The 22,088-nt window shown below is 35.8% G+C and overlaps 3 protein-coding genes and 1 long non-coding RNA gene across 9 annotated transcripts; 1 reads left to right on the top strand and 3 right to left on the bottom strand.

Annotated features, from left to right (window-relative positions):
• Nucleotides 1-696: 696 nt before the first annotated feature.
• LOC122316724 lies at nucleotides 697-7,977 on the bottom strand. Of its 4 annotated transcripts, none has more exons than XM_043133466.1 (6): nucleotides 7,849-7,977; nucleotides 4,992-5,326; nucleotides 3,272-3,722; nucleotides 2,563-2,861; nucleotides 1,273-1,635; nucleotides 697-1,125 (listed from the first exon to the last, which is right to left on the bottom strand). In XM_043133466.1, exons 2-5 carry the CDS (start codon nucleotides 5,295-5,297, stop codon nucleotides 1,291-1,293), a joined length of 1,401 nt encoding a protein of 466 aa, XP_042989400.1. In that variant the 5' UTR covers nucleotides 5,298-5,326; nucleotides 7,849-7,977; the 3' UTR covers nucleotides 697-1,125; nucleotides 1,273-1,290. The 4 variants fall into 4 exon arrangements, with proteins under 4 accessions (XP_042989400.1, XP_042989399.1, XP_042989398.1 ...); XM_043133465.1 differs by having other exon boundaries at nucleotides 697-965; XM_043133464.1 differs by having other exon boundaries at nucleotides 697-1,635.
• Nucleotides 4,239-4,985, bottom strand: LOC122316725. The gene is made up of 2 exons (XR_006244296.1): nucleotides 4,639-4,985; nucleotides 4,239-4,541 (listed from the first exon to the last, which is right to left on the bottom strand). It is a non-coding gene; the product is annotated as an uncharacterized LOC122316725 (long non-coding RNA).
• Nucleotides 7,978-9,402: 1,425 nt separating the features above from the next.
• Nucleotides 9,403-18,235, top strand: LOC122316329 (flowering time control protein FCA-like). The gene is made up of 16 exons (XM_043132859.1): nucleotides 9,403-9,435; nucleotides 9,502-9,928; nucleotides 10,492-10,562; nucleotides 10,931-11,009; nucleotides 12,020-12,102; nucleotides 12,199-12,250; nucleotides 13,328-13,392; nucleotides 14,102-14,168; nucleotides 14,932-15,011; nucleotides 15,111-15,175; nucleotides 15,427-15,486; nucleotides 15,581-15,887; nucleotides 16,409-16,573; nucleotides 16,671-16,802; nucleotides 17,518-17,583; nucleotides 17,741-18,235. Exons 1-15 carry the CDS (start codon nucleotides 9,403-9,405, stop codon nucleotides 17,578-17,580), a joined length of 1,749 nt encoding a protein of 582 aa, XP_042988793.1. The 3' UTR covers nucleotides 17,581-17,583; nucleotides 17,741-18,235.
• Nucleotides 18,236-18,566: 331 nt separating this feature from the next.
• Nucleotides 18,567-21,223, bottom strand: LOC122315885 (WRKY transcription factor 23-like). Of its 3 annotated transcripts, XR_006244190.1 has the most exons (4): nucleotides 20,656-21,223; nucleotides 20,259-20,408; nucleotides 19,571-20,079; nucleotides 18,567-18,962 (listed from the first exon to the last, which is right to left on the bottom strand). XR_006244190.1 is itself a non-coding variant. In XM_043132171.1 (3 exons), the coding sequence occupies exons 1-3, from the start codon at nucleotides 21,024-21,026 to the stop codon at nucleotides 19,668-19,670; spliced, it is 933 nt and encodes a 310-aa protein (XP_042988105.1). In that variant the 5' UTR covers nucleotides 21,027-21,223; the 3' UTR covers nucleotides 19,345-19,667. The 3 variants fall into 3 exon arrangements, 2 of the variants coding, with proteins under 2 accessions (XP_042988105.1, XP_042988106.1); XM_043132171.1 differs by lacking the exon at nucleotides 18,567-18,962 and having other exon boundaries at nucleotides 19,345-20,079; XM_043132172.1 differs by lacking the exon at nucleotides 18,567-18,962 and having other exon boundaries at nucleotides 19,345-20,079; nucleotides 20,259-20,402; nucleotides 20,656-21,220.
• Between the last annotated feature and the right edge of the window lie 865 nt (nucleotides 21,224-22,088).

Here is a 22,088-nt window from a genome sequence, read left to right as displayed (position 1 = left end):
AAGTGCTTTGCGACATTGCTCTGCAGACATGAATTAGGTTTTGCACCAAGAACAATATCAAAGCACAATATTATTTCACCTAGTAGTGGGGGAGATTTTTAATAACAATGTACCATGGATGCCTATATACCAAATGCATCAGCAATCTTTCTGCTGGACATGCTTGAGCAGTCTGAGCAGATCTAAAACCAAGAAGCTAGTAAAATTAATTTGCTATATAACGCATCAACTCCGGGGAGTTGCATCAAACCACCAGCGAGAAGAACCAAAAATTAAAAAGATGCAATTCCACGGCTATTTGTGAGATATCGTATTGCACATTGCATAGACTAGGCTGCACCACTTGCACATTTCATATATACCAATTAGCCAAATAACAAATTTCAGATACTACCTTTGCAACGCAGCTGTCCCACTCCACCGCTGTGGGCTAGCATTCAAACCATCTAAACCCAGACACTAGGGTTAAAGCTACCATACCTCAATGGAAACAACCCACGCCTAGTATACCAATCAGATTTCTGTTGGTGTGTACCAGACTCCCAACATCTTGATATAAAGCCAGGTAATTTAAGATATATCAAGAGATATGGTAGACTGCAGTTAGAATGTTGTGCAGGACATGGTAGAAATTTTCGAGTAAACAAAATAAAACATATTTTATATAAAAAATTACTTAATACTCTGAGCAAATAATTCTGCCAAAAGCACTAGTCATTACTAAATGCAAACTCTCAACCATTCAGGAGTCATTAACTTCACAATATTACTTCCTAACCAATAAACCAAAATCCAAGTCTCACTTCTCTACAACAAAGTTCTGAACAGGACTCAACCACCAAATTGAAAGAAATCGATTCTACCAGAACAAATGATCCCTTCTCAAGTTTGAAACAGCAATTAACTTACTTACCTAGATATTGGCCTCCTCTGTGCATTATGCATACCCGAGCAAGATCTGGACCCTGAAAATTTTTGGAATGAAATTTAAGCTAATGTTTAATAGCAATAAATCAGCCATACCCGCCAAACAACTGCAATATCTGCCACCTATCGCACCCGTCTGTTGTGCATTAACATTTGCACGGTCTCTTAAATTATAAAAGCCTTTTTATATTCCCACAACTGCAGCCAAAGAACCTGTCTTATGATGTGGATACCTTACCGTGACTTTCAACAAGGACATTGTGGGATGCCCTATAGGTCGGCAAAATAATAGAAAAAATACCAGAAATTGTTTTCTATTTTTGACTGAAGAGCAGGACAACTCACCAGTATTAAGCATAATGATTAGTATCGATTGTAAGGGTTTCTGTAATCTTCGCGCCTCTGACGCTGAAATTCATTAAATTTGTCGTGGGGCCTTGAAGAGTAATTTTCCATAGGGTTTGGATATCGGCTTCTTGAATCAATTGCTAAACTGGCCCCAGGATAATGAGGATTGGCCAAGGTTCCATCATACTCGGAATAACCATGCTGTTTATAACCACCAAAACCAGAAGAGGGCAATTGCTGATGTGCCTGTTGTTGACGCCTCTTGGCATCAAATTGGAGAAACTCCTCCCACTCTTTTGCATGAGCACCCTTCAGAATAGCCAGTTGCTTCATGTAGTTCTCTCTCATCTCCCTAATAGCCTTTGACCCGTAGAATCAATAGTTAGAAATCACAAGCTCAAATCCATAACTAAGAGGTTTTTAACAACAATTATGTGCTCCTCGGTACAGCAAAGCACATGGTAGTTCACCCTACGATGAGAAACAAGATTAAAATCATGTGTCTTATGGGATACATCTTCCATTCTCATCTCAGTTTCATTAAAAAATTTTAGCTTTTTGGGCAATACTTGTAGATTCTCAACTCTTATTACTCAACCTCAAGCTTTACCACGGCTGCAAAGTCTACTTATATAATAATAATAATAATAATTATTATAATAAAGAAATCTCATGACTGAAAAGCCCTTCACCAGAATATTTGCCACACTCGTATGCACTGAACAGTCTAAAGGCACAGAGGTAATTATAATAGCAAGCTTTACCATCACAAAAAGATCCACCTGGCACTCCTCAAACAATTAAAAATAGTGTAGAAGAGGAGAGGGGGGTTTAAAGAAGAAAAGATCATGATAGACATGCAAGGCATCAGCACCCAAAGACTCGTTTACCAGGAGATCAAATGAGGAAACAAAATTCCATTCTAAAGCATTTTCCCACTAAATTTAGAATTTTTTTTAAAACATGATCTCTATATTAATTTAGAAATTTGAACTTATTAGACTCCATCGATGTTAACAAATTAAAAAATGGATATAACCAAATATTGTTGTGTAAAGCCATATGCCCACAGCCGCACCATTTTCCCCTCCATAAAGCTTTCCTTAACAAACTAATTTGAAAATGGCAAGATTATGGCCAAAATTTTAGGATTTATACAAAAAAGAAAATAAAAAATTTTCATATTTCGCAAAGCGTCTGAATATTTAGTGTATGTTGAAAATGGCCTAGGCCCATTACACCCGTTCTCACACTGTTTGTACACCAGAACTACGAGATAGTTCTTACCTCACGATGCCTGTAATTTTCTTCATCTTCTTCCTTGTCACGAATTCTTCCAAGTTCCATTGCCTCCCTTTTAAACTCCAACTCTAGTCCTTCTAATGTCTGAGGGAAGGCAGGGTAATCAAACTGACGACCAGTTTGCATATCAGATCCTCTCATCTCATTATCCCATCCATCAGTTCTATAAGCATTGATGCTCTGATTATTACCATCATATGAATTATTTGACTTGCCTATGTAAGGAGGACGTGCTGGAGACTTTGAACGGCTTGAGCAACCTCTAGCTCCATTATTACCATAAGCTTCATGAAATGAAGAGTCTGTTAAACACTTCATTCAGGATCCTAACATAGATGGTAGCTTTAATCAACAAACTATCTTTATTTTCGCATTGTGAAATCATCCAAGACAAAAGGTCCAGACGTGCCTCCAGTCTATAATCTCCATTGGTTGACAATCAGATCAGTTCAGACTAAACCACGAAACAAAAGTTGACTTCAAACCATACACAAAACGCCTAAACACAAGAACTTACCTCTTGCTGCAAACAAATGATAAGCAACAAGCAGCACCATTAAGTGCTCACAAAATATGAGAAAATAAATTCAGAAACACATAGGGCGTATGTAGGAACCTAAAAGATCCACAAAATACAAGCATGTAGTAACCAGCTTTCTATGGACACTGTAAACATATCCCATGCTGTCCCTACCTTGTGGAGAACCCCTTGAAAATTTCCGTAGATCATCCCAAATATGGACTTCTGCAACCTTCTCCTGCCTACCAAACCTCTGCTGAACCTGAGATGCATTCTGAGAACTACTAGAATGAGACCTTTGGGAATCAGAGCGTCGCAACCGTGTATCAGCAGGGCTTTGTTCAGGTGACCTAGATCTTGCTATGTGAGAACTAGAAGAAACCCTTTGATCACCTTCCTCCTTAATCACTTTGTGCACAGCATCCACACCTTTTGCCAAAATTAGCCTATCCTTGCCACTGACAATAATAAATTTCTCCTCCATCTTGATTTTGCAACCAATTTCCTTTTCAATCTTTTGTATAACTTTCTCTGTAAAAAGTGCTTTTACATGCTTTTCTCTAGCAGGTACCCTCTCAAAAAAATCTTGAGACTTGCGATTTGCTCCAAGAGTAGAAGGACACCCCTATAAATATGGAAAACAGCAGGGCATTTATGAAAAAAAAATAAAATTCTTATTTTTGAAAATCAGCAATGTAACTTATGATATACATAAGACTTGGTGGTTTTCAACTAGTTCCCATGGGTTTATATAACTATAATGCCAATTCAACAAAAGGCAAGGCTCTCACTCTATTTTCTTTTCTTGTGTCAGGGAACCTCTCTAGGGCAGGGCCCTTCGGACCCACCCCTACAAAATAAACCCTGGACCCGTGCTCCGCACCTTCGGAAGTTTCCTTAAATGAAATTGATTAAATAACTGGCTTTTCACAGGGGGTGTGGCCCAAAAAGATTGTTTGCAACCATGAGGTGTTGAACCTTGGACCATGAAGGGAGTGATACCCCAAGACCAAAGCCTTCACCACATGGGCCAACTCTTTGGGGTTTCTCTCACTCTATTTTCACAACAACTTGATGTACAAAACACCAAAATAAATTTGAGACATGGAAAATAATGAAAGCTAACAAAGGAGAAATGATCTAAATGAGCAAAAAATTATCCAACCAAAGGTAGTTCAGCCCATCAGTGTACGATGACTTGCATACAGACATTAAACTCCATTCCTGCCCATATTGTTGCTTCCCAAAATGTTGAGATAATACTTTGCTTAGGCAACTATGAACTGTTTTAACACAATAATCTCACAATTCAACCCAACTATTAACAATAAAAAAAAAAATCCTGATGGCCCTACATTATGACTTTGTACCAACATTGTTCAGCTTCGTCTCTTATGTTAAAATCCCTCCTTTTATGTTTGTGCTACAGCACAGAGATGCATATCTGGATTAAAGTTACAGCAATAAAAGTTAATCTCGGAGAAACAATGGAGAACTAAATGAAACCAGATGTCAAACTAAACTGGTCAATTGATATGAACCTGGAAGGGTCCAGGAAATATCTGTTGAAATGGACTAGATTGTTCAATGTAACTAGATAAATAAACTCCTACACCCGACATATTCCAATTATCAAGTCAGCTTCAATTTGACATGTGATAGCTAACATAAACCTGACCTAATCCCAGCAGGCTGAAACATAAACTTGAGCAGTAACACTCATACCGATAAGGTATAAACCCAATAACTCTAAACATTTAACAGGTAAACACAGCAACAAAGAAAATTTATACACGTGCAAATTCAACGTATGTATGCACACGCGAAAGCTGATAGTTGCAATACTCCCCAAAAAGTACAACATACATGGCATTTCTAGAGAATCCAGCAGTACCTGAGTAAAGTGGCCAGACTCTCCGCATATTTTGCAAATCAATTCCTCTTCTTTCCTTTTCTTCCAAATCCTCTCAGTAGCTTTCGACTTGGCTTCCCAAACCTTAGCTTCTCGGCTTGTGAAATCAGTTGGAACAGCATTTGGGTCACGAGGAGGTTCCTCTTCCTCATCGGAACCCACATGAGACCTTTTGTTTGTCTTTACCTTGTCCTGTACATTGGCAGTTGTCAATCTTGGAGGACCCGTGTACTCCTTGTAAAGCTCACTAAAGTCATCGTCAGTATCTTGGTCTGATCTTGTTGCCATCTCATAAAAACCTTAACAAAATCCGGCACCTACATTTTCAAACACCATACCTTATTAAACCCAAACATGAAAGTGATATTCACAAAGCTACATTGATCAAGAACCTTTATTTTAAAGTAACTTCACAGTGGACTTCTTGAGATCTTAATAATTTTTTTTTTGATAAGTAATATTAAAATTTATTAATGTAAGATCTTAATAATAAAGCTTCAGATTTATTAATGGCATTGAGGGGGCACAACTCAAGTACATAGGAAGTATACAAAAGGATACACTCAACTGGCAGGAAGAGAAGTAACTAGAGTTGCTCTAGTTTGTTGCATATGGTATCAGAGCCACCTAGTAAGGTCATTCGTGATACTAGAACATTGCATGACATGGCCTAGTGAAGACAACGGGAATTTAAGGGGGGGCATTACAAACGCCCAACCAGGGATATGAATAACCCATATAGAATGAGTAGGTTATCAAGTTAGTGATGGGTGCTAAGTCCTACATTGGCTACTTACAAGGTGAAACTGGGCTTTATAAGTATATCTGGGAAGTTTTAAATTGACTATTCTTTTTGGGGTTATAACAAAGATGTGGCTAGCATTTTCCCCAAGTAGTTACATTCCACCGCCCTCATGGGCATAACCCACTCAAAGCCAAAAGTTATAAATATTGCCTCCCATAAACTCCCCCCAATTCACAATGTAATAGAAGGTGATCAATATTTTCCCCATTTCGTTGTGAGGTATATCAAGTCTCTGGTTTGCTTGCAAATACAGCCCTAAGGAAGCTACCCTTAAGGAGTCTTGTGTCTCCAAATGCACTTCAATGAAAATGAGCTGACCAAAGGAATGAGTGTTTTAAAAATGACTTAACCTTGAAATTCCGTTACATGCTTTGAAATGTTCTAGATTTTCTAATTACATCTTAATTTTATGTAATTTGGTTTCCTTATTCTACTTAGTCAGTTAGTCGGGTGCCTTCTCTTGTGTGTAGTACTTGGGTTTCACACCCATGCGCCATTAATAAAATCTACTTATTGAAAAAAATCCCAGATTTAGTTAGCCTAGAAAATCTAGAGAACCATGATAAAAAAATTCAATGCACACAAATGCGTATTCATCGAAAATTCGAGTACATTCTCTGAACAAACAGCAATATTCACGTTTCACATGTTCTCATACTCCTATTCTACATGTATGATTATGACAGCAAAAATTTTCAATATGAGAGTAATAAATATATCAGACATTCTCTTATGATAACTAGAAATAGAAAAAAATAAATTAGGTCTTGTTTCTACAAGAAATATAGTTATATATTTTGGTTTGAAACTTCTTGCATTTCAATGCATCTCTACCCAGGGAAGAGGCCAAAGGAGGGTAAGGCCCCGCCCTGCCATGGCTCTGACCCAAAAAAAAAAAAAAAAAAAAAAAGATAATACATATATTTATTTATGAATAGAAAAGTAATAAATTAATAATAGACACACACACACACACACACACATACATATATTATTCTTGTCTAATTTGTATATCTCCCTTATTTTTTGGTACTTTTTTAATTATCAAAAAAGTTTTTGGTACTTTTTTTCTTCTTCTTGTCCACAATTCATAATTGGCACTAGCCAATGCTCTTAAATGGCCAGTCTTAAGGGATGCCTTGCAAATTGTTAACAATTTTCTAATAGATCTTTTTTATATATCATCAAACTAGAATTCGGTCTCATTTAGAATTTGATGGTAAGTTGGTAACTACATTTTGTTTTTCAGTTTTATTTCAAGAAATTAAATTAGAATATAATATTCACATTAGATTATTTCTCTTTTAAAGTTTGTAATTATCCAGGTAAAACATATTTAACAAAAAATTCCACATTCACTGGATGGCTGGTTTCGCAGTATGTAATTGCGCTACTTAAAAACTTTTAGATATATGATGTTACTGCTATACATTATTCAGTAAAATACAAAACTTAGTTTATGATTTACATATATACAAAATTTTTTTGTAATTCTTATACAGATTGTTTCCATAATTCAACCTCTTCTCTTAATTGCAACATATGAAAAGCTTGGATATAAAATTACTGGTATTTATGGAAGAATGCAAATTTGAAATTTATTTTTTTTCTTTCTTATTTTTTACTTGGTTTTTTTTTTATCAATTTGTTAAATATGCTTCTAAAAACCTTCAATTCAACTATTTATTCCAGACCTAAAAGTACTCCCCCCCTCCAAAATTATAATCCTGGCTTCGTGCCTGTCTCTACCAATGAACTTCACTCCTTTTTCATCTTTGAAAATTTCGCATGAAGCAAGCGAGTACTAACCGCAATGAAAATCGGAGTCAGTAAAATTTTTGCGCATACTACGCTAAGCTAAGAACGAATGCTTCAATGTGAGAGTACGGCTAAAAATAAAAATTCTTTCGAACATAATCAAATGTTAGGGGCACGGATAGTGAACGATTGGAATCATTGCAAGAATCGGAACCGCATGAAAACACAGAAAAGAGGAAGAAAATAAGAGGAATAGGAAGAAGAAGAAAGTGATACCTTGCCAGAGAGAAGATTCAAGATAGTTAGGGTTTCCGACGACGACAAGGAAGCTTGGGAGGGGTCAGGCGTCCGGCTCTTTCATTTTCACCGCCAATGATTCGGTTAGCTTTTATTTCTATTTTTTGTAGTTTCTTGCGATAATCAACTAAACTTATTTTAATTTTAATTTTATTTTTATTTTTATTATTTTATAATTTATTTTTACATGATAATGATTATACAAAATTAAAATTATTTTAAATATATATCTTTTTTATTTCAAGATTCTATTCTAAATTAAGAATAATTATATAAACACGAAATTATTTTAAAAAATTTTAACCTCACGTTTTTAATGAACGACTATTATAAAAAATATATATAAACATATTAAAATTTCTAAACAAAAAAACAAAAAAACAAAAATGAAAACCGTCCTCATCAACCATCCCTAACGAAGAATTGGATAACTTCCCTTAACATTTTAAATGTAATAAGTTTCTAAAAAGACCTATTTTATTTCAGTGACATTATATTTTTAGGGTACCGTTATACGCATTAATAGAGCTAGAAAATTTGTTAATAAATTTGTCTGATAAAATTAAAAATAAACAATAAATACAAAGATTTCTAAAAAGTGTTTAGGTTTAATAATAAGATGAGATGAGATGATATAATCTGTTAATAGTATTAAAATTATTTATGAATGGTGATAAAAAAAATTTAAATTAAATATATTTTAAGAGATTTTAGAAGATGATAGAGAAAAAATTGAATAAAAATATTATAAAATTAAAATATTATTATAATATTATTTTTATTTTAAAATTTAAAAAAATTAAATTATTTTTTATATTTTATTTAGAAGTTTGGAAAAATTGTAATGATTATATATTAATTAAATAAAAAAATAGAAAATTTGAAAATGAAAAATATTTGTATTTAAAATGTTTAGATATTAAAATATGTAATAATGATACTCTTACTCTTTATTTACTATTGCTTTATTATCCACATATTTTTTTCCCTCTTATCTTTTGAATTTGAATTAAAAATCTCATAATATGATGTTAATGTTGTAGAAGATCAATTTTTATAAAATTTAATTTATTTTTAATTAAATTACACGATTAATTAATTGATTTAATTTATTTTCTTATAAATTATGTAAAAATATCATGTTCTGAGATTTTTTACTCTAAATTTAAATAGTAAAATGAAAAAAAAAAATGGATAGTAAAGCAGTAGTAAATAATGTGTAATGATATTATTACTTTTTAGATAAGATAAGATGAGATAAGATTTAAGTCTTATTTGATTATTGAATTGAATTAAGTTCAAAACTTAAATTTTAAACTGAGTCTAATATTTAAATATTAAATTTTTAAATTATTAAATTCATATCAATTCAAAACTTTTTTATACGTTAGAGTTACAATTTTTTTTTTAACTCATCATATTTTCTTTAAGTAGAATCCATAACCTCTGTGAATCAATGATGTCAATTGATAGAATCACTCATTTTCTTTATAAAATAATTATAACAGATAATTTTTAATACCCGAATACTTAATGAAAAAGAAAAACACTGCCGGCGGTCTTTTCGTAAGCGGCTACTTTTTTTATCTTCGTCTTCATTGCTCTTCTGATTCGGTCGAATTCTAGGGTTAGGGTTTCGCGTGGGATTTACAGTCAGCGAAGCTGGAGAAGCACAGAGGAGAACGTTTTAATAGCCACCAAGAGCCCCACTATCACCCCCATAACCACCACTCCGACCACCACAATCACCACGACCAGCATTTTAACAATCCTAACTACCACCCCAATCACCATGACCAGCACTTCAACAACCCCAACTATCACCACCACCAACAAAATTACCAACCCGACTACCGTCACCACCAGCACCCTGACCACAGCTACAACCACCATCACCACGTGATCGCTGAACCGAACGATTTGTTTGTAGCTGGAGGATTTCCGCCAAATGGTGGCGCTGGTGGTGTTGGCGTTGGTGAAGGTGCGGGATATGGTCCTGGTTCTGGTTATTTTGGACGCAAAAGGTGGCGGCATCAATCAGCTCGTGGAGCTTCCCCAGGTTTGTGTGTGTAACTTTCTGTTTGGTTGATGGAAAAGAAAAATTTTCAATTAACTGAGTTAAATAGAAGTATTTGGTTCGTGATCATAGTAATTTTGAAAAGAACTGAAAAAAAAAAATTTATCTTCACTTCTTTTATTCATTCTTTACCGATTCTAGTTCTCTTGTTGTAAGGCTCTAGCTGAGTTCTTTTACTTATTTTGACTGTACAAGTTTGGTATATTCCTCCCTTCACTTAGAAAGGTAATGCCAGCGGACTTCACTTTATTTTTATATGAATTCGCAAGCATTTTATTGCATAGCTTCACTCGAAACTTGCTGTTATATATCAGCAGAATGTATTTCCAGTTACTTGGCTTTTAACCTTTCTTGTATTCGTAATCTGCGCTAATAATATTAGAGAATTCATAATCTATGCTTTTTAGTATGAAAAAACTACTGCATTTTTTGGTTTGTATTTTTTTTTTTTTGGTGGTTTCACGTGAAAACCAAGTTAATATTTTCTGATTGATTTGTAAATGTTCTAAGTTTTATCTTTCGTTGTTCCTTTTTTCCCTTTTCAGATCAAGTGGATGGTGTTGGTCATGTAAAACTTTATGTTGTACCAGTTCCAAGAACAGCAACGGAAGCTGATGTAAGTTATTGATTCCCTTAAAGCATAAACATGTCTGCATTGCTTGCCATATGTTAATGTAGCTCATCATCTGAACTGACACATATTCTCACATAAACACGCATCAAAATATATCAATTCCCAGTCTGAATTATGGAATATAAAGAAAAGCATTATTGTCTTTGCCCACAAAGGGAGGTCAAGAGGATTATCCACTAAAGTTATATGAGGCATTCTTGGCTGGAAAAATCGAACATCTCCTCCCCCCGGCTAGAATGTGCAACCAATGAGACTTTTTCATTAAATTTTCTTCTTTTGAGATTGCTACTATTTTCCCTGCTTCTCATAAGTATGATATTTTAACTGTTGGATACCTCTCTTTACATCAGATTCGACCTGTCTTTGAAGAACATGGAAATATAGTTGAAGTTGTTATATTAAAGGATAAGAGAACTGGTCAACAGCAAGGTATTGTGATGTTATTCTTATGGAGATTTTTAATATATTATTATCCCTTTTCTGGCCCTCTGAATGGCTCTCCATGGTATCAATCTGCCAATTTTTCTTATTCATTCACTTTTATCATTTATTTACCATGTTGTACTATTAACAAAGTTGAAGATGACCTCAGGACTTTCAACCAGATTTTCATATGGTAGATAGATTGTGCTTTCGTGCCATGAATGCTCTCGCCTAGAAGTTAATTTATTGCAGACAGTCAATCCTTAAAGTTCAGTATTCTTGTCGGATGATCAGCTATGTGCAATTCTTGGATGATTATTACTGGCATTTGAGTACATCAATGATTATATTTTAACAATTACATAACTATGTTTTATGTGTATTATTGAGTTTGATTTGAATCGTTTTTGTCTCTATAAGATTTGAAAGGTTGGTTTGGCTTGGATCATGCCTAGGAGCATGGTGAAATATTTTTCACTCATCGAGAGGACTAGGTGGTAGCCCATAAATTTTGGCAGTCTGGAGGAAATTGATTTCCATATACTCTTTTTAGCTATATTTGGAAGGAAATGAATGATATAAATTTCTAGGACTGCGAATGGACAATGGAGGAGATCAAGGCTATGTTTTTCAAAGCTTTCCTCCGTTGGACTTAGTTTCCATTATTTTCTTGTATCCTTTGCCTTTTCTATTTCTAGCTAGGTGACTTTCTTGTAGAATCTCACTGTATTTGGATTCTGCTTTTGGCACTTATAATGAAATTCTTATTACATATAGAAAAAAAAAAAAAAAAAAACTTGTCAAATTGGATGGGGTTTTAAGTCTGAATTGTTTGTAGCATAAATTATGTAAATGAATATATAGCCGATAGAGCTAGGCTACAAGACTGAGAATGAGATTGAGAGAATGAATGTTTTGCTTCTATCATGTATCATTGGAAGAATAATAGTAATTTATGGGCAAAGCACTTTATGCATGAAGAAAATGATCTAACGAAAATAATTTTACTTTTACAGGAAGTTGTTTTGTGAAGTATGCAACTATAGATGAAGCTGAAGGGGCGATTAGAGCTTTAAACCATCAATATACTTTTGCTGGGGTGAGTTCTCCAGCTTCTAGTAAGAATATATGAAGGCTTTTGCTGCTTTTGGTCAATCCGCATTTGCATATTTGTCTTACATATTTGCTTTTCCAGGAGATGACTCCCCTTTTAGTCAAATATGCCGATAGGGAACGAGAACGTCTCGGTAATGTTCTATTTAAAATGCCTTTCTCTGTTCATTTTCTCTCAATCATGTATTTCCACTTTTATTCAGGTTTTGCCCTGCATCAAATCCCCAGCAAAGATTTTAGAATTTTGAGTCTCAACGTTTTGCCACATACCATTTGGACATCCTTTTGTCAATAATAGATACATAATGACTGTTAAACTGCCCAAATATTCTTATGAAGAGCTAAAGGGATGTATTATACAAATGAACCTTAAGTGATAAAACCATTATCTTTCTTAGATAAGTACATTAACCTAAAAAGAAAAAAAAGTACATTAACCTCTAGGCCTAAATGGAAATGGAAGCTGAGCTGTCATGAAGCCGGTTTCTAATTAGAAGTTGATTCCAACCAGACACGTCTTAATTTCTCAAGGTATGGAACTTTAAAAAAAAAAAAAAATCTTGAGGTATTGATGTTAGTCAGGATCGCTTGAATAGTGTTTATGTTGTGTGGAAATTTAATAGCTCATAGTATGTTACAATATTTTTAAGATGCATAGTCTAAAAGAGTTTTGGATTCCTAACAAGCATATTTGCAGAGTTCTTGTTGATCTGGACTGACCTGTTATTGATAGGGTTGCAATTACAGAAGGAATATTTATTTTACAATGCTTATAAGCATTTATACATAATGAAAAATTTTGCATCACTAAAATCATTGTCTTTAGTAGTGCAGCATACAGCTTTTATAGCTTTGCATGTTTCCATAGAAAAGTGAGAAATAAAATGTTATTTCAAGGCTTCCTTTGCTTTTCCAGGTGCTCTCATTTGTATACTTCCTATATACTTGGGCTTTGCCTATTTACTTGTTTTAATATTTTTTTTAATTTACCTATATAAAAAATAATGTTTTTTGACATTTATCTGAGTACATATGGTGTCTACGCAGCTGCATTGGCTTTGTTCTTGCACAATGCTTTCAGTTCTTCACTTGTGCACATATGATGTTCAAACAAAAGAGTTATCTGCCTTTTCTTTTTATCAATAAGTACACAAATATTCTTACTTTTTTATGTTTATTTGCTGATTTTTTGTTATGTTTTCTTATGATAGGGGTACTGGACAAATTATACGTTGGTTGCCTGAACAAAGATGCTTCGGCAAAAGAAATTGAGGAGGTATGATCCATATTCATTGAATGTTCTAGTTCTTTGCATACCTCAGCGAAATAAATTACACTTTCTTGTTTCTATGTATGTAACAACTTGCATGTGTGACACATAAATGCATAGACTCGTGCAAAGGTAAATATGTAGGATGCATAAAGGGTTACTTAAGTGGGGTCCGGGGAGGGATGCATCTACAATGTAATTCTAAATGAAAACAAGGTTGCATTGCCTTCACAATGCCTTCACTGGATAGACTGAGTAGCACTATTTAGACCAGAGAAGTATAATCAGTGAAGCTTTACACCAAAGCATTACTGCATGTTTAGAGCTGAGATCAGTTTGTGGACTGTTCAAGGTGGGAGCTACCCTCTTCTATGGATTGCTTTTCAAAATACACTGTGCATATCATTGAATGTGCATGGACAGAAAATCAATATAGATTGAAATGTCATTGCATCAAATGCCTACTTTGGCTGTGTGCCATAAAAATGTGTCTTTGTGCGCTCCTTCGTGTGTGCAGCCTTTGTAGCTAGACTGAACTTAGGTAAGTTCCCAAATTTGATGATAAATTCATTGCCCTATCATGCTAAATCTTTGTTGTTGTGCACATGACTTTGTGGAAGGCATTCTTGTTTTCATTTTCAAATTCAACTGCAGTTATCGGTCTCTATGTTACCTTATTGGTGTATGAGTTTTATATGAATGTTTTCTGTGTCAGATATTTTCCCCCTATGGTCTTGTTGAAGATATCTTCATCATGCGTGATGAATTGAAGCAAAGTCGTGGTGTGTTCTTGTTCTACCCTGTAGTATGTCTTTCATATCTAATGGTGAAATTACTTATCAAAAAAAAAATATCTAATGGTGAAATTTAGAATTTTGGACTGGACATGTTTGCCATTGGTAGGTAAATTTTACTATGGGCTGCCATTTCTACCTCATTGTATCAGGTTTAATCTAAGGATCACCAGCACTCTAATTGGCCTGATTCAACCACCATATTAATATGTCCAATCCTGTGTTCTTTCATATTCCATGGCATTAAATTTAGCATTTTGGACTGGACGTGTCGGTAGGTAATTTTTGCTCTGGACCACCATCTCCAGCACCTCATTGACCCCATACAACCACTATAGCAATCATATGTCCAATCCTATGTTCTTTCCAAATTGTACACGACAATTACTTCAAGGTAGAAACAAAAAAGTTGAAATGCTATAATGGGTGGGTAATTTTCCTCTAGTTTCATTTAAAGCTTGCTGGCTCTCAAGAGGTTTGTGTCCTTTGTGTGCATCATCTCTATGCAAGTTGTGCCCCCTTACTGTTCTCTATTGACCTTTTGCTTTAGAAAAACCAGCTCTTTGATCTGCCTGGATGACACATAAATTTTGATTGCCAAAACTCACCTCCTATATATAATACACCAATGGTGTGCTATCAACTTGTTGCTTTTTATTGCCATGGCACGTTTTATAAATTTGTATTTGAATCTTGTATCCCATTGCACTATCAATTCATAACTTGAATGGATGGTTGTGCTGTTTTGAAGGAAGTGGATTCGTTAAGTTTTCTCATAGGGATATGGCATTGGCAGCAATCAAAGCATTAAATGGAACCTTCATGATGAGAGTAAAGCTTATATCTTTACATGCATCACTTCTCTGATTTCATGATTGCACTTTTAAAGGCTTTCTATATATTTGTTTTTCCTCTGTTTATGTTTTTTAGGGTTGTGATCAGCCATTGATTGTTCGTTTTGCGGATCCTAAGAAACCTAGGACCGGAGAACCAAGGTTTTTGCTTCCTTTGACTTTCTTGTGCAGATGTTAATCCATTAATCATACAGCTCTGTGTATGATTAATGGGTTATAATTAAGTTAAAATTACTTGTTAAAGTTTATACACAGCACTTGGTTTCTTTGGTTCAGTAAAAGTGAAATGCTGTCCAAACTAGCCACTTCCTGATCCATGCCATTATATCTTTCTTATCACACCATGTTAACCTGGATTACCATTTATTTGTTGACTCTCTTTCTCTCTCCAGGGGCAATCATGGGTTTGCAAGCGCAAATTTTACTCCCTTTTCAAAAGAACCATTTGCTAGGTACATGTGCCTTCACTCTTATTTAGTTATTCATATCAAAATGTACTGAAATGAGTGTCTTTTTTTCCCACTTTCTGTGGTTATCTGTTGGCAGGCTAGGACCAAATGTTGGAGATGGAGGGTGTATTTTGCCTAATGCTTCATTTCCTATCCAACCAAATTCCACAAGTTCATTACCTCAAGCTGTTCCACAAATGATAAACCAAGAACCAATCATGCAACAACCATTTCCTTCCCTCCAACAATCAACTTCAGAGTTGTCGCAGATGTCTTTACAACAAATGCGAACTCCACAGACAAGTTCACAATCATCTCAACTTGCCGTCTCTGAGGTGCAGAGGCAGTCTCATCAAACTGATAAAGTCGAACAGCAGCTGAGTTTGCAAGTGACTAGTCAGCAGGTACTACAATGATATTGATTATTTAGCAACTTGTATGGGCTAACTTATCTGTTGGTCACTGAGGAAATTGGAGTGATCGGAAGTATTGGCACACATTCAGAGGTAATGTCGTGAGCATCCTCTCATAGCATCATTGACAAAGACACACATGAAAGCCTTCATGGAGTGAATCTCCGAATTTTATAGAAATATTTGTTTGCCTCAGCAAACAATAACTCTAAAGCATGCGTGGTGGAGTCCCAAGCATGGCTTCAACCTTGAATGGTGATAGTTATGATTTTGAGGCTTTGTATTGTTCCAATGGTGCTAAGTTTTGGCATAGTTGATATCTTGTAGGTTTGATCAACCACTGGTGGAAAAGAAAGCCCTGTACACATACAACACGGTGTTTAATAGATGTTTTGTTGTGATACCTGGCTAGTAGTAGATGATGGACTCATTCGACTTCATATCATACGGTCACCTTGTGTCTCTATGATTTTGGCAACTGTATCATAATTTTCCCATTGTTTTTTCTGCAGTCTCCACGTACTGGAAGCAATCCTCCAATACTTGCTAGCACTTCTAGCTCACCAGCTGTACCTTTAAGTCCCCAGATAGTGGCTCCTTTAGAGTGTGATTGGAGTGAACATACCTGCCCTGATGGATACAAGTACTATTATAATTGTGTTACTTATGAGAGCAGGGTAAATAGGCTGCATTGAATCATCATTCTTGCATTTTTATGTTGATTTTTGATACTTTGAAAAGATGAGAAAATGACTCTATAAGTTGGCTTTGCAGTGGGAGAAGCCTGGGGAGTATACCTCATATGAGCTTCAGTTACAGAAGCAGCAAAGCCAGCAAAATCCTAGCCATCAGCTTCAGTCCTCATTGCCAGTTTTTTCTACCGAGCGAGTTGTTCAAACAGAACAGGTGCAGCTTCTGCCACATTTCCTTCATCCCGAAACTCCTAAATCCTTCCTTACCACCGATGGTTGGCATTAACTTTTTCTTGGTTTTTTTCACTTTTTTTTTTTTTTTTATTTCCAGATTGGTGTTTGGTTTTGAAGAGAGTTACTTAGATATAGATTGACAATTAATTGTCTCCCCTGCTGCATATCTCAGCAATTTTGATAGATTTTGAAAGCACTGTAGGCTTTTATCACTGGCATGGTGCAACTTCATCTGACAGCTTCTTGAAAATTTAGGCATGTCCTAGAATCTGGTTGGTCCCATGGTGAAGGTTGGCTTACAAGGCTAGAGCTCTTGGATCACACTTTTCATGTACTGGACTCTTTCCTCTGGTTTACTGTCCTTAGGTGGACCATAGCCTCTCCAAACATTACATTACTCTGGTTTGGTAACAGATTCTCTGATGTGTTGTCCAGTGCTGAAATTTGCAAGTCTGGTCTGGTAACGAGAGCTCTTATTTTGCAAAAAAAAGAAAAAAAAAAAGAAGGAAAAAAAAAAAAAAAAAACCCCTTAAATGTAGAGGATAGAATTTCCAATCTGTGCTGTAAGACAATAGGGTACAATTGGACGGCACCCTCTGTTTAGGAAATAAGATATCAGGGCCATTTTTATCCACTATCTATGTTTGACCAGAAGGAGGGTACAAGATTTATTTCAGTCCATTGTAATTTTGCAGGAACTGAATCACATGCAACTGAAGTCAGAATCTAACCCCGTTATCCGTCCAACCTGTGCTTAAGAGGTAACATGTCCGACATTTATTATCTACTTGGTTTGAGACCGTACTAATCTTGGATTTCTTCATTTATCATTAAGGCTTTTGTTGGTTTGTAACTACCACTAATGTTATTGCTTCAAAAGTAGATCTAATAGTAGCCACATGGTTTCCACGTATAAAGTTTTGCAGAAATGCTGGTGAAGGCTTTTCCCTGTGCATGCATCCTGGAAAATTGGTAACTATGCGAACAGCTGCCAGTGAATAACTTTATAATTAACTTTTGTTGTTTATGTCTACAGTTGGTTGTAGGGGAAAATGGGCGTTTGAGCTACCTTTAGGTGAAGGAGATTATATAAGCATGTATGTATATAATGTCCAGGTGGAGAAAGGTGGCCTCCCATTATTCTTACCTAGGTTTACATATTTCAGTTACTAGTCTACTCGAGGTCAAGTATATTATCGTCCGTTATATCTACTTTATAAATCCTGTAAATTAGAAATAAAATAAAATAAACTAGACATTTCACCTAGGGCATTGCCGCAGGGCTTGTGGAACAACCCAACTACTTGAAGCAATGGAGCTGTTTGCATCTGCTAATTCTCTTGTTTAGGTTTCATATAGAAACAACATTGAGGCTGATTTTAAGGAAATATCCAGCAAGGTTTTACTGATCAACTTCTCCTCATTCTAGATTGTATCACTGTTTAGTGTACTATAATTATTTCTGTTCAGACCCGGTGGCGTTCCTTCCCCAATAGAAGCATCTTTCTGAGTCCCAGGCTATGTCATTTCTGGAAATTGAATGTTTTCCGGAAGAATTATCAATAGGAGAGCATTCGTGGATGGGCTTAATGACCTAGCCAGCACAATCATGAAACTTCATATGGATGATACTTCAAAACAAAATCATCCTTGGGAAAGCTTTATTTTTGTCTTTAAAATTTTCTCATTCATTTTGAGGTATATATATATACATATATGTAGCTGAGGAAGCACAAATACAATATTTCTCGGAGCAATTAAGTTCCTGAAGGGCTTAGTATTGAGATAATGCTCTGATTTGTGAAAAGAAAACAATAAAACGTCAAGCAGGCACAATAAATGATATGCACACAAGAGTACTAGCTAGGGTTATGCTGGTGCTGTTGTGCCCTGGCATGGCAATCGACGAAGCCCTGGATGGATATTCCCGGCAATGACATTCTCAAAAGCCTGGGTGGTCGCACGCGTCTTCGGAAACCTTATGAGCCATTCTTTTTTACATGAAAAGCTAAAAAGTTCCCACATCTACCTTTCAGGATTTATTCCACGCTTGAAGCAAAGAATCACGCTCCAAAATCCTTCATTGCGCATGTGTGTGTCTGCGTTGCTGGTTTTCTTTTATCACAGTCCACTTCCCTCCCTACCATTGTTCAATGAATCAAATCCATTAGTGGATTGCACAGTCGCAAGGCATACGAAATATTCAAAAAGTGGCATTAACTCAACAGGCTCGATATGGGTAAGTGGTGGTTGGGTCATTCTTTCCTCTTGTACCCCCGCCATGCATATTTAGGGACAGCACATTAATTTCTCACACCAAATTCTCAAGATTTAAGATTTTCGTTTTCGTTTTCTTGGATTCCCAGACAAGGGAAAAGCTAGAAAGCTTCCATGCACATTAATTATTCCCTTGAAAAACCCAAATCCTCAAAATCTCGACTGTTGTACGCTCAATGAAATTAATGCACATTCCTTCAACAATAAAAACAAAGATATAGGACAAAGATAAGGGGTCAGAAGAATAAAAGAAGAAATCATGCATCCAAGTTTCTGTAATTTTTATCATCTCTACGTACACCCGAAACATACCGGCTAAAAAGACGGAGAAAGTTAACTAAATTAAGAAACGAGTCCCTGCACTGGATAAAGAATCGCATGTTAACAGCGATAATCATCCGTGTACATGTGTACTATGAGAAGTGGGTTCTACAAGAAAGATCAAATCCTGTCAGCAAGAAGATTGCATACCAGGAATGTGGGGCTTTCTCATCTACAATATCATCTTCCTACAAAGTCAGTGATCAACAAAACAACATAAAAAGTAGTAGTAATTGGTTAATCTCCTCTACTCTTCTTCTTTCAGCATATGCGAGGGAACAATGTCTTGAAGAAGCCCATGATCTCTGAGAAAAGCAGAACCCGGGGTGCAGAACCGAATGTCACGACGTAAACCAGGGCTTAATATTAAACCATCAGAAGCCAAATTCGAAGGCGACGAGGTATTGATAAAGGATGGTTGGTGCAGTTGTTGACTGTAAGATAGGGTTCTTGCCATTGGCAAAGCAAAGCTAGCAGCGGCACATCCGGCGGAGAACCCCGAGCCCGGTTGAACTCCGGCAAGGCTATGGCGAGGCATGACTGGACTTGGATGGGAGTGCTGCCCTTCATAGGTAGTAACAACAATACTTCGATCTGTGAAGGATCGCTCCACACGTTTCTTCACATTACAGGAGGCAGTAGTGCAACGATAGTAACTCCTAAAATCACCAACGAAAAATAAGAAAAATGACTACCCCATAAAAATACACACACACACATATATATATATATTGGTCTAATAAATCTTAACAATCAATTTGACAAAGAAAAGTGCCAGAAAAGGAGGGGGCAAATAAGGCTAAAGGCATTTTAGCATTGAAGTTAACACTGTATATACCTAGGATAGGGGCTGTTCTTCACAGCCTTTTGACCGTACTTCCTCCATCTGTACCCATCTTCCAGGTGATCAACCTCGCTCTTCGTCATGAACGCAAATCTCGGTTCCCTCTGTCTCTTCTGGTTTGTCTTCTTGGGTTTCAACCTGCACCTCAAAAACACAAAAACCAAATCCATTTATCCGTCCATTTCAAAATCACCTACATATAATAAAGCCACCAGCTTGTTCTCTTCCATTGTTATTGCACAGGGTCATTTAGCATAAAACTCCAGAAAAACAAAGACAATTAAAGAAATTTATTTTTAAGAAAAGACCTTATTTTATTTATTTATTCTAACATGTGTTCCTTCTAAACACAAAATCAAAAGTCAGAAAAGTGAGGAAAGAACAAGCTCACTGTTTCTTAGTCTTTTCTTGTTGCTCTCCTTCCTGGTCTACAGGTTTAGTCTGTTCATCATTTACTGCTTCACTCGATGCGGATGAAATCGAGGATGAGTTAGGGGTAGCAGGCTGATTCAGGACCTCAGAACACTCTTTCACTGTCGTAGCCGGAAGTGGAGCCGAGGGAGCCATAGATGGTGCCTGTGGCGAATCAAACAGAGATGGACTATAGTCCTGAATACCCAATAACTCCGCAAACCCTAAGGAGCTCTTTTCACCTTCATAGATATCAAATATGCCCGAAAATGGATAACCATCTGAGATATGATCAGAAAATAACGAAGATCCAATGGTCTCCTCCATCTTTATCACCTCGTTCCTCTCCATGGCTCACTCAAAAGTGAAAATCCTTCATCCAAAACAAAGACAAGAGAAAGTGAAGCTTCTATATGTGTGAGAGAGAAAGGGGGTATGGTAGGGTTGATCTGGTTTACAAGATTGTAGAGAGAAAGAGAGAGAGAGAGAGAGAGGGTTTGGTTTTGGAGTTGGGGTGTGAGTGAGAAAGAGAGAGAGATGTGGGTATAGTATAGGGGATGGTGGGGATATTGCAGAGGTTGGCAACAAATATTGACCGGCGATTGTAAGTCAAATTTTTGTACGGTCTTAACACAGCCAGTGGCTATTAAATGCATGGTCCGACAAAGTAGTCGACGCTTTCATACGTAGAGTTTGAACGGCTAACCGGTTTAATCCAACCGGCAGTGTGAACGGGGTTCAGCTACAGGTAGAAAAAAGGCTAATATATATTATATATAATTATATATACACCTCTCGCTCGTGTGCATGTGAACTCAGATCGAAGTGTAATGAATCGTCCAAAGATATTCTATTTTTTCTTTTAAATCCTTTTATATACTTTATTTTTCTTTCTCTCTTTTGCTTTTATTTTTCCTAATCTTTTTATCTTTTCAAATAACTTTTAATAGCGTGTGAATATTGATCTTCAGTAGAGTATGGCCAGATTGTCTTCTTCTGGGTATATAGAACAAACCAAAAAAAGAGAGAGAGATGATGATGATGATGATGCAATGAATGCATTAACAATTTATATTTGGAAAAGTATAGTTTATATATATATATATATGTTTGATTAATTTACTTATATATATATAATATATTCAAGTATATATAAAGTAGTACTAATTAATGTATTAAGAGTTACATATAATTTGAAAAATGGAAAAAGTTTTATCAGATATTGGTTATAATAAGTAGTTTGGAATGAAGGGATTTAATTATGATAATACTTCTGCACTCTGCAGAGACAACAGTACTGAACCAACTAATCAAACTGCATGGCCTGATCTTTATATAAAGCATATAGAACTTATGCTATTCATCTGATCTATATATGCATGAATAATTTAAAGTACTGTGATTAGTTTGGGA

Source organism: Carya illinoinensis, chromosome 7 (genome assembly GCF_018687715.1).
Source record: "Carya illinoinensis cultivar Pawnee chromosome 7, C.illinoinensisPawnee_v1, whole genome shotgun sequence".
In the NCBI taxonomy this organism is placed as follows: domain Eukaryota; kingdom Viridiplantae; phylum Streptophyta; class Magnoliopsida; order Fagales; family Juglandaceae; genus Carya; species Carya illinoinensis.
Note: the sequence above shows the minus strand (reverse complement) of the source record. Positions and strands in the feature narration are given on the sequence as shown.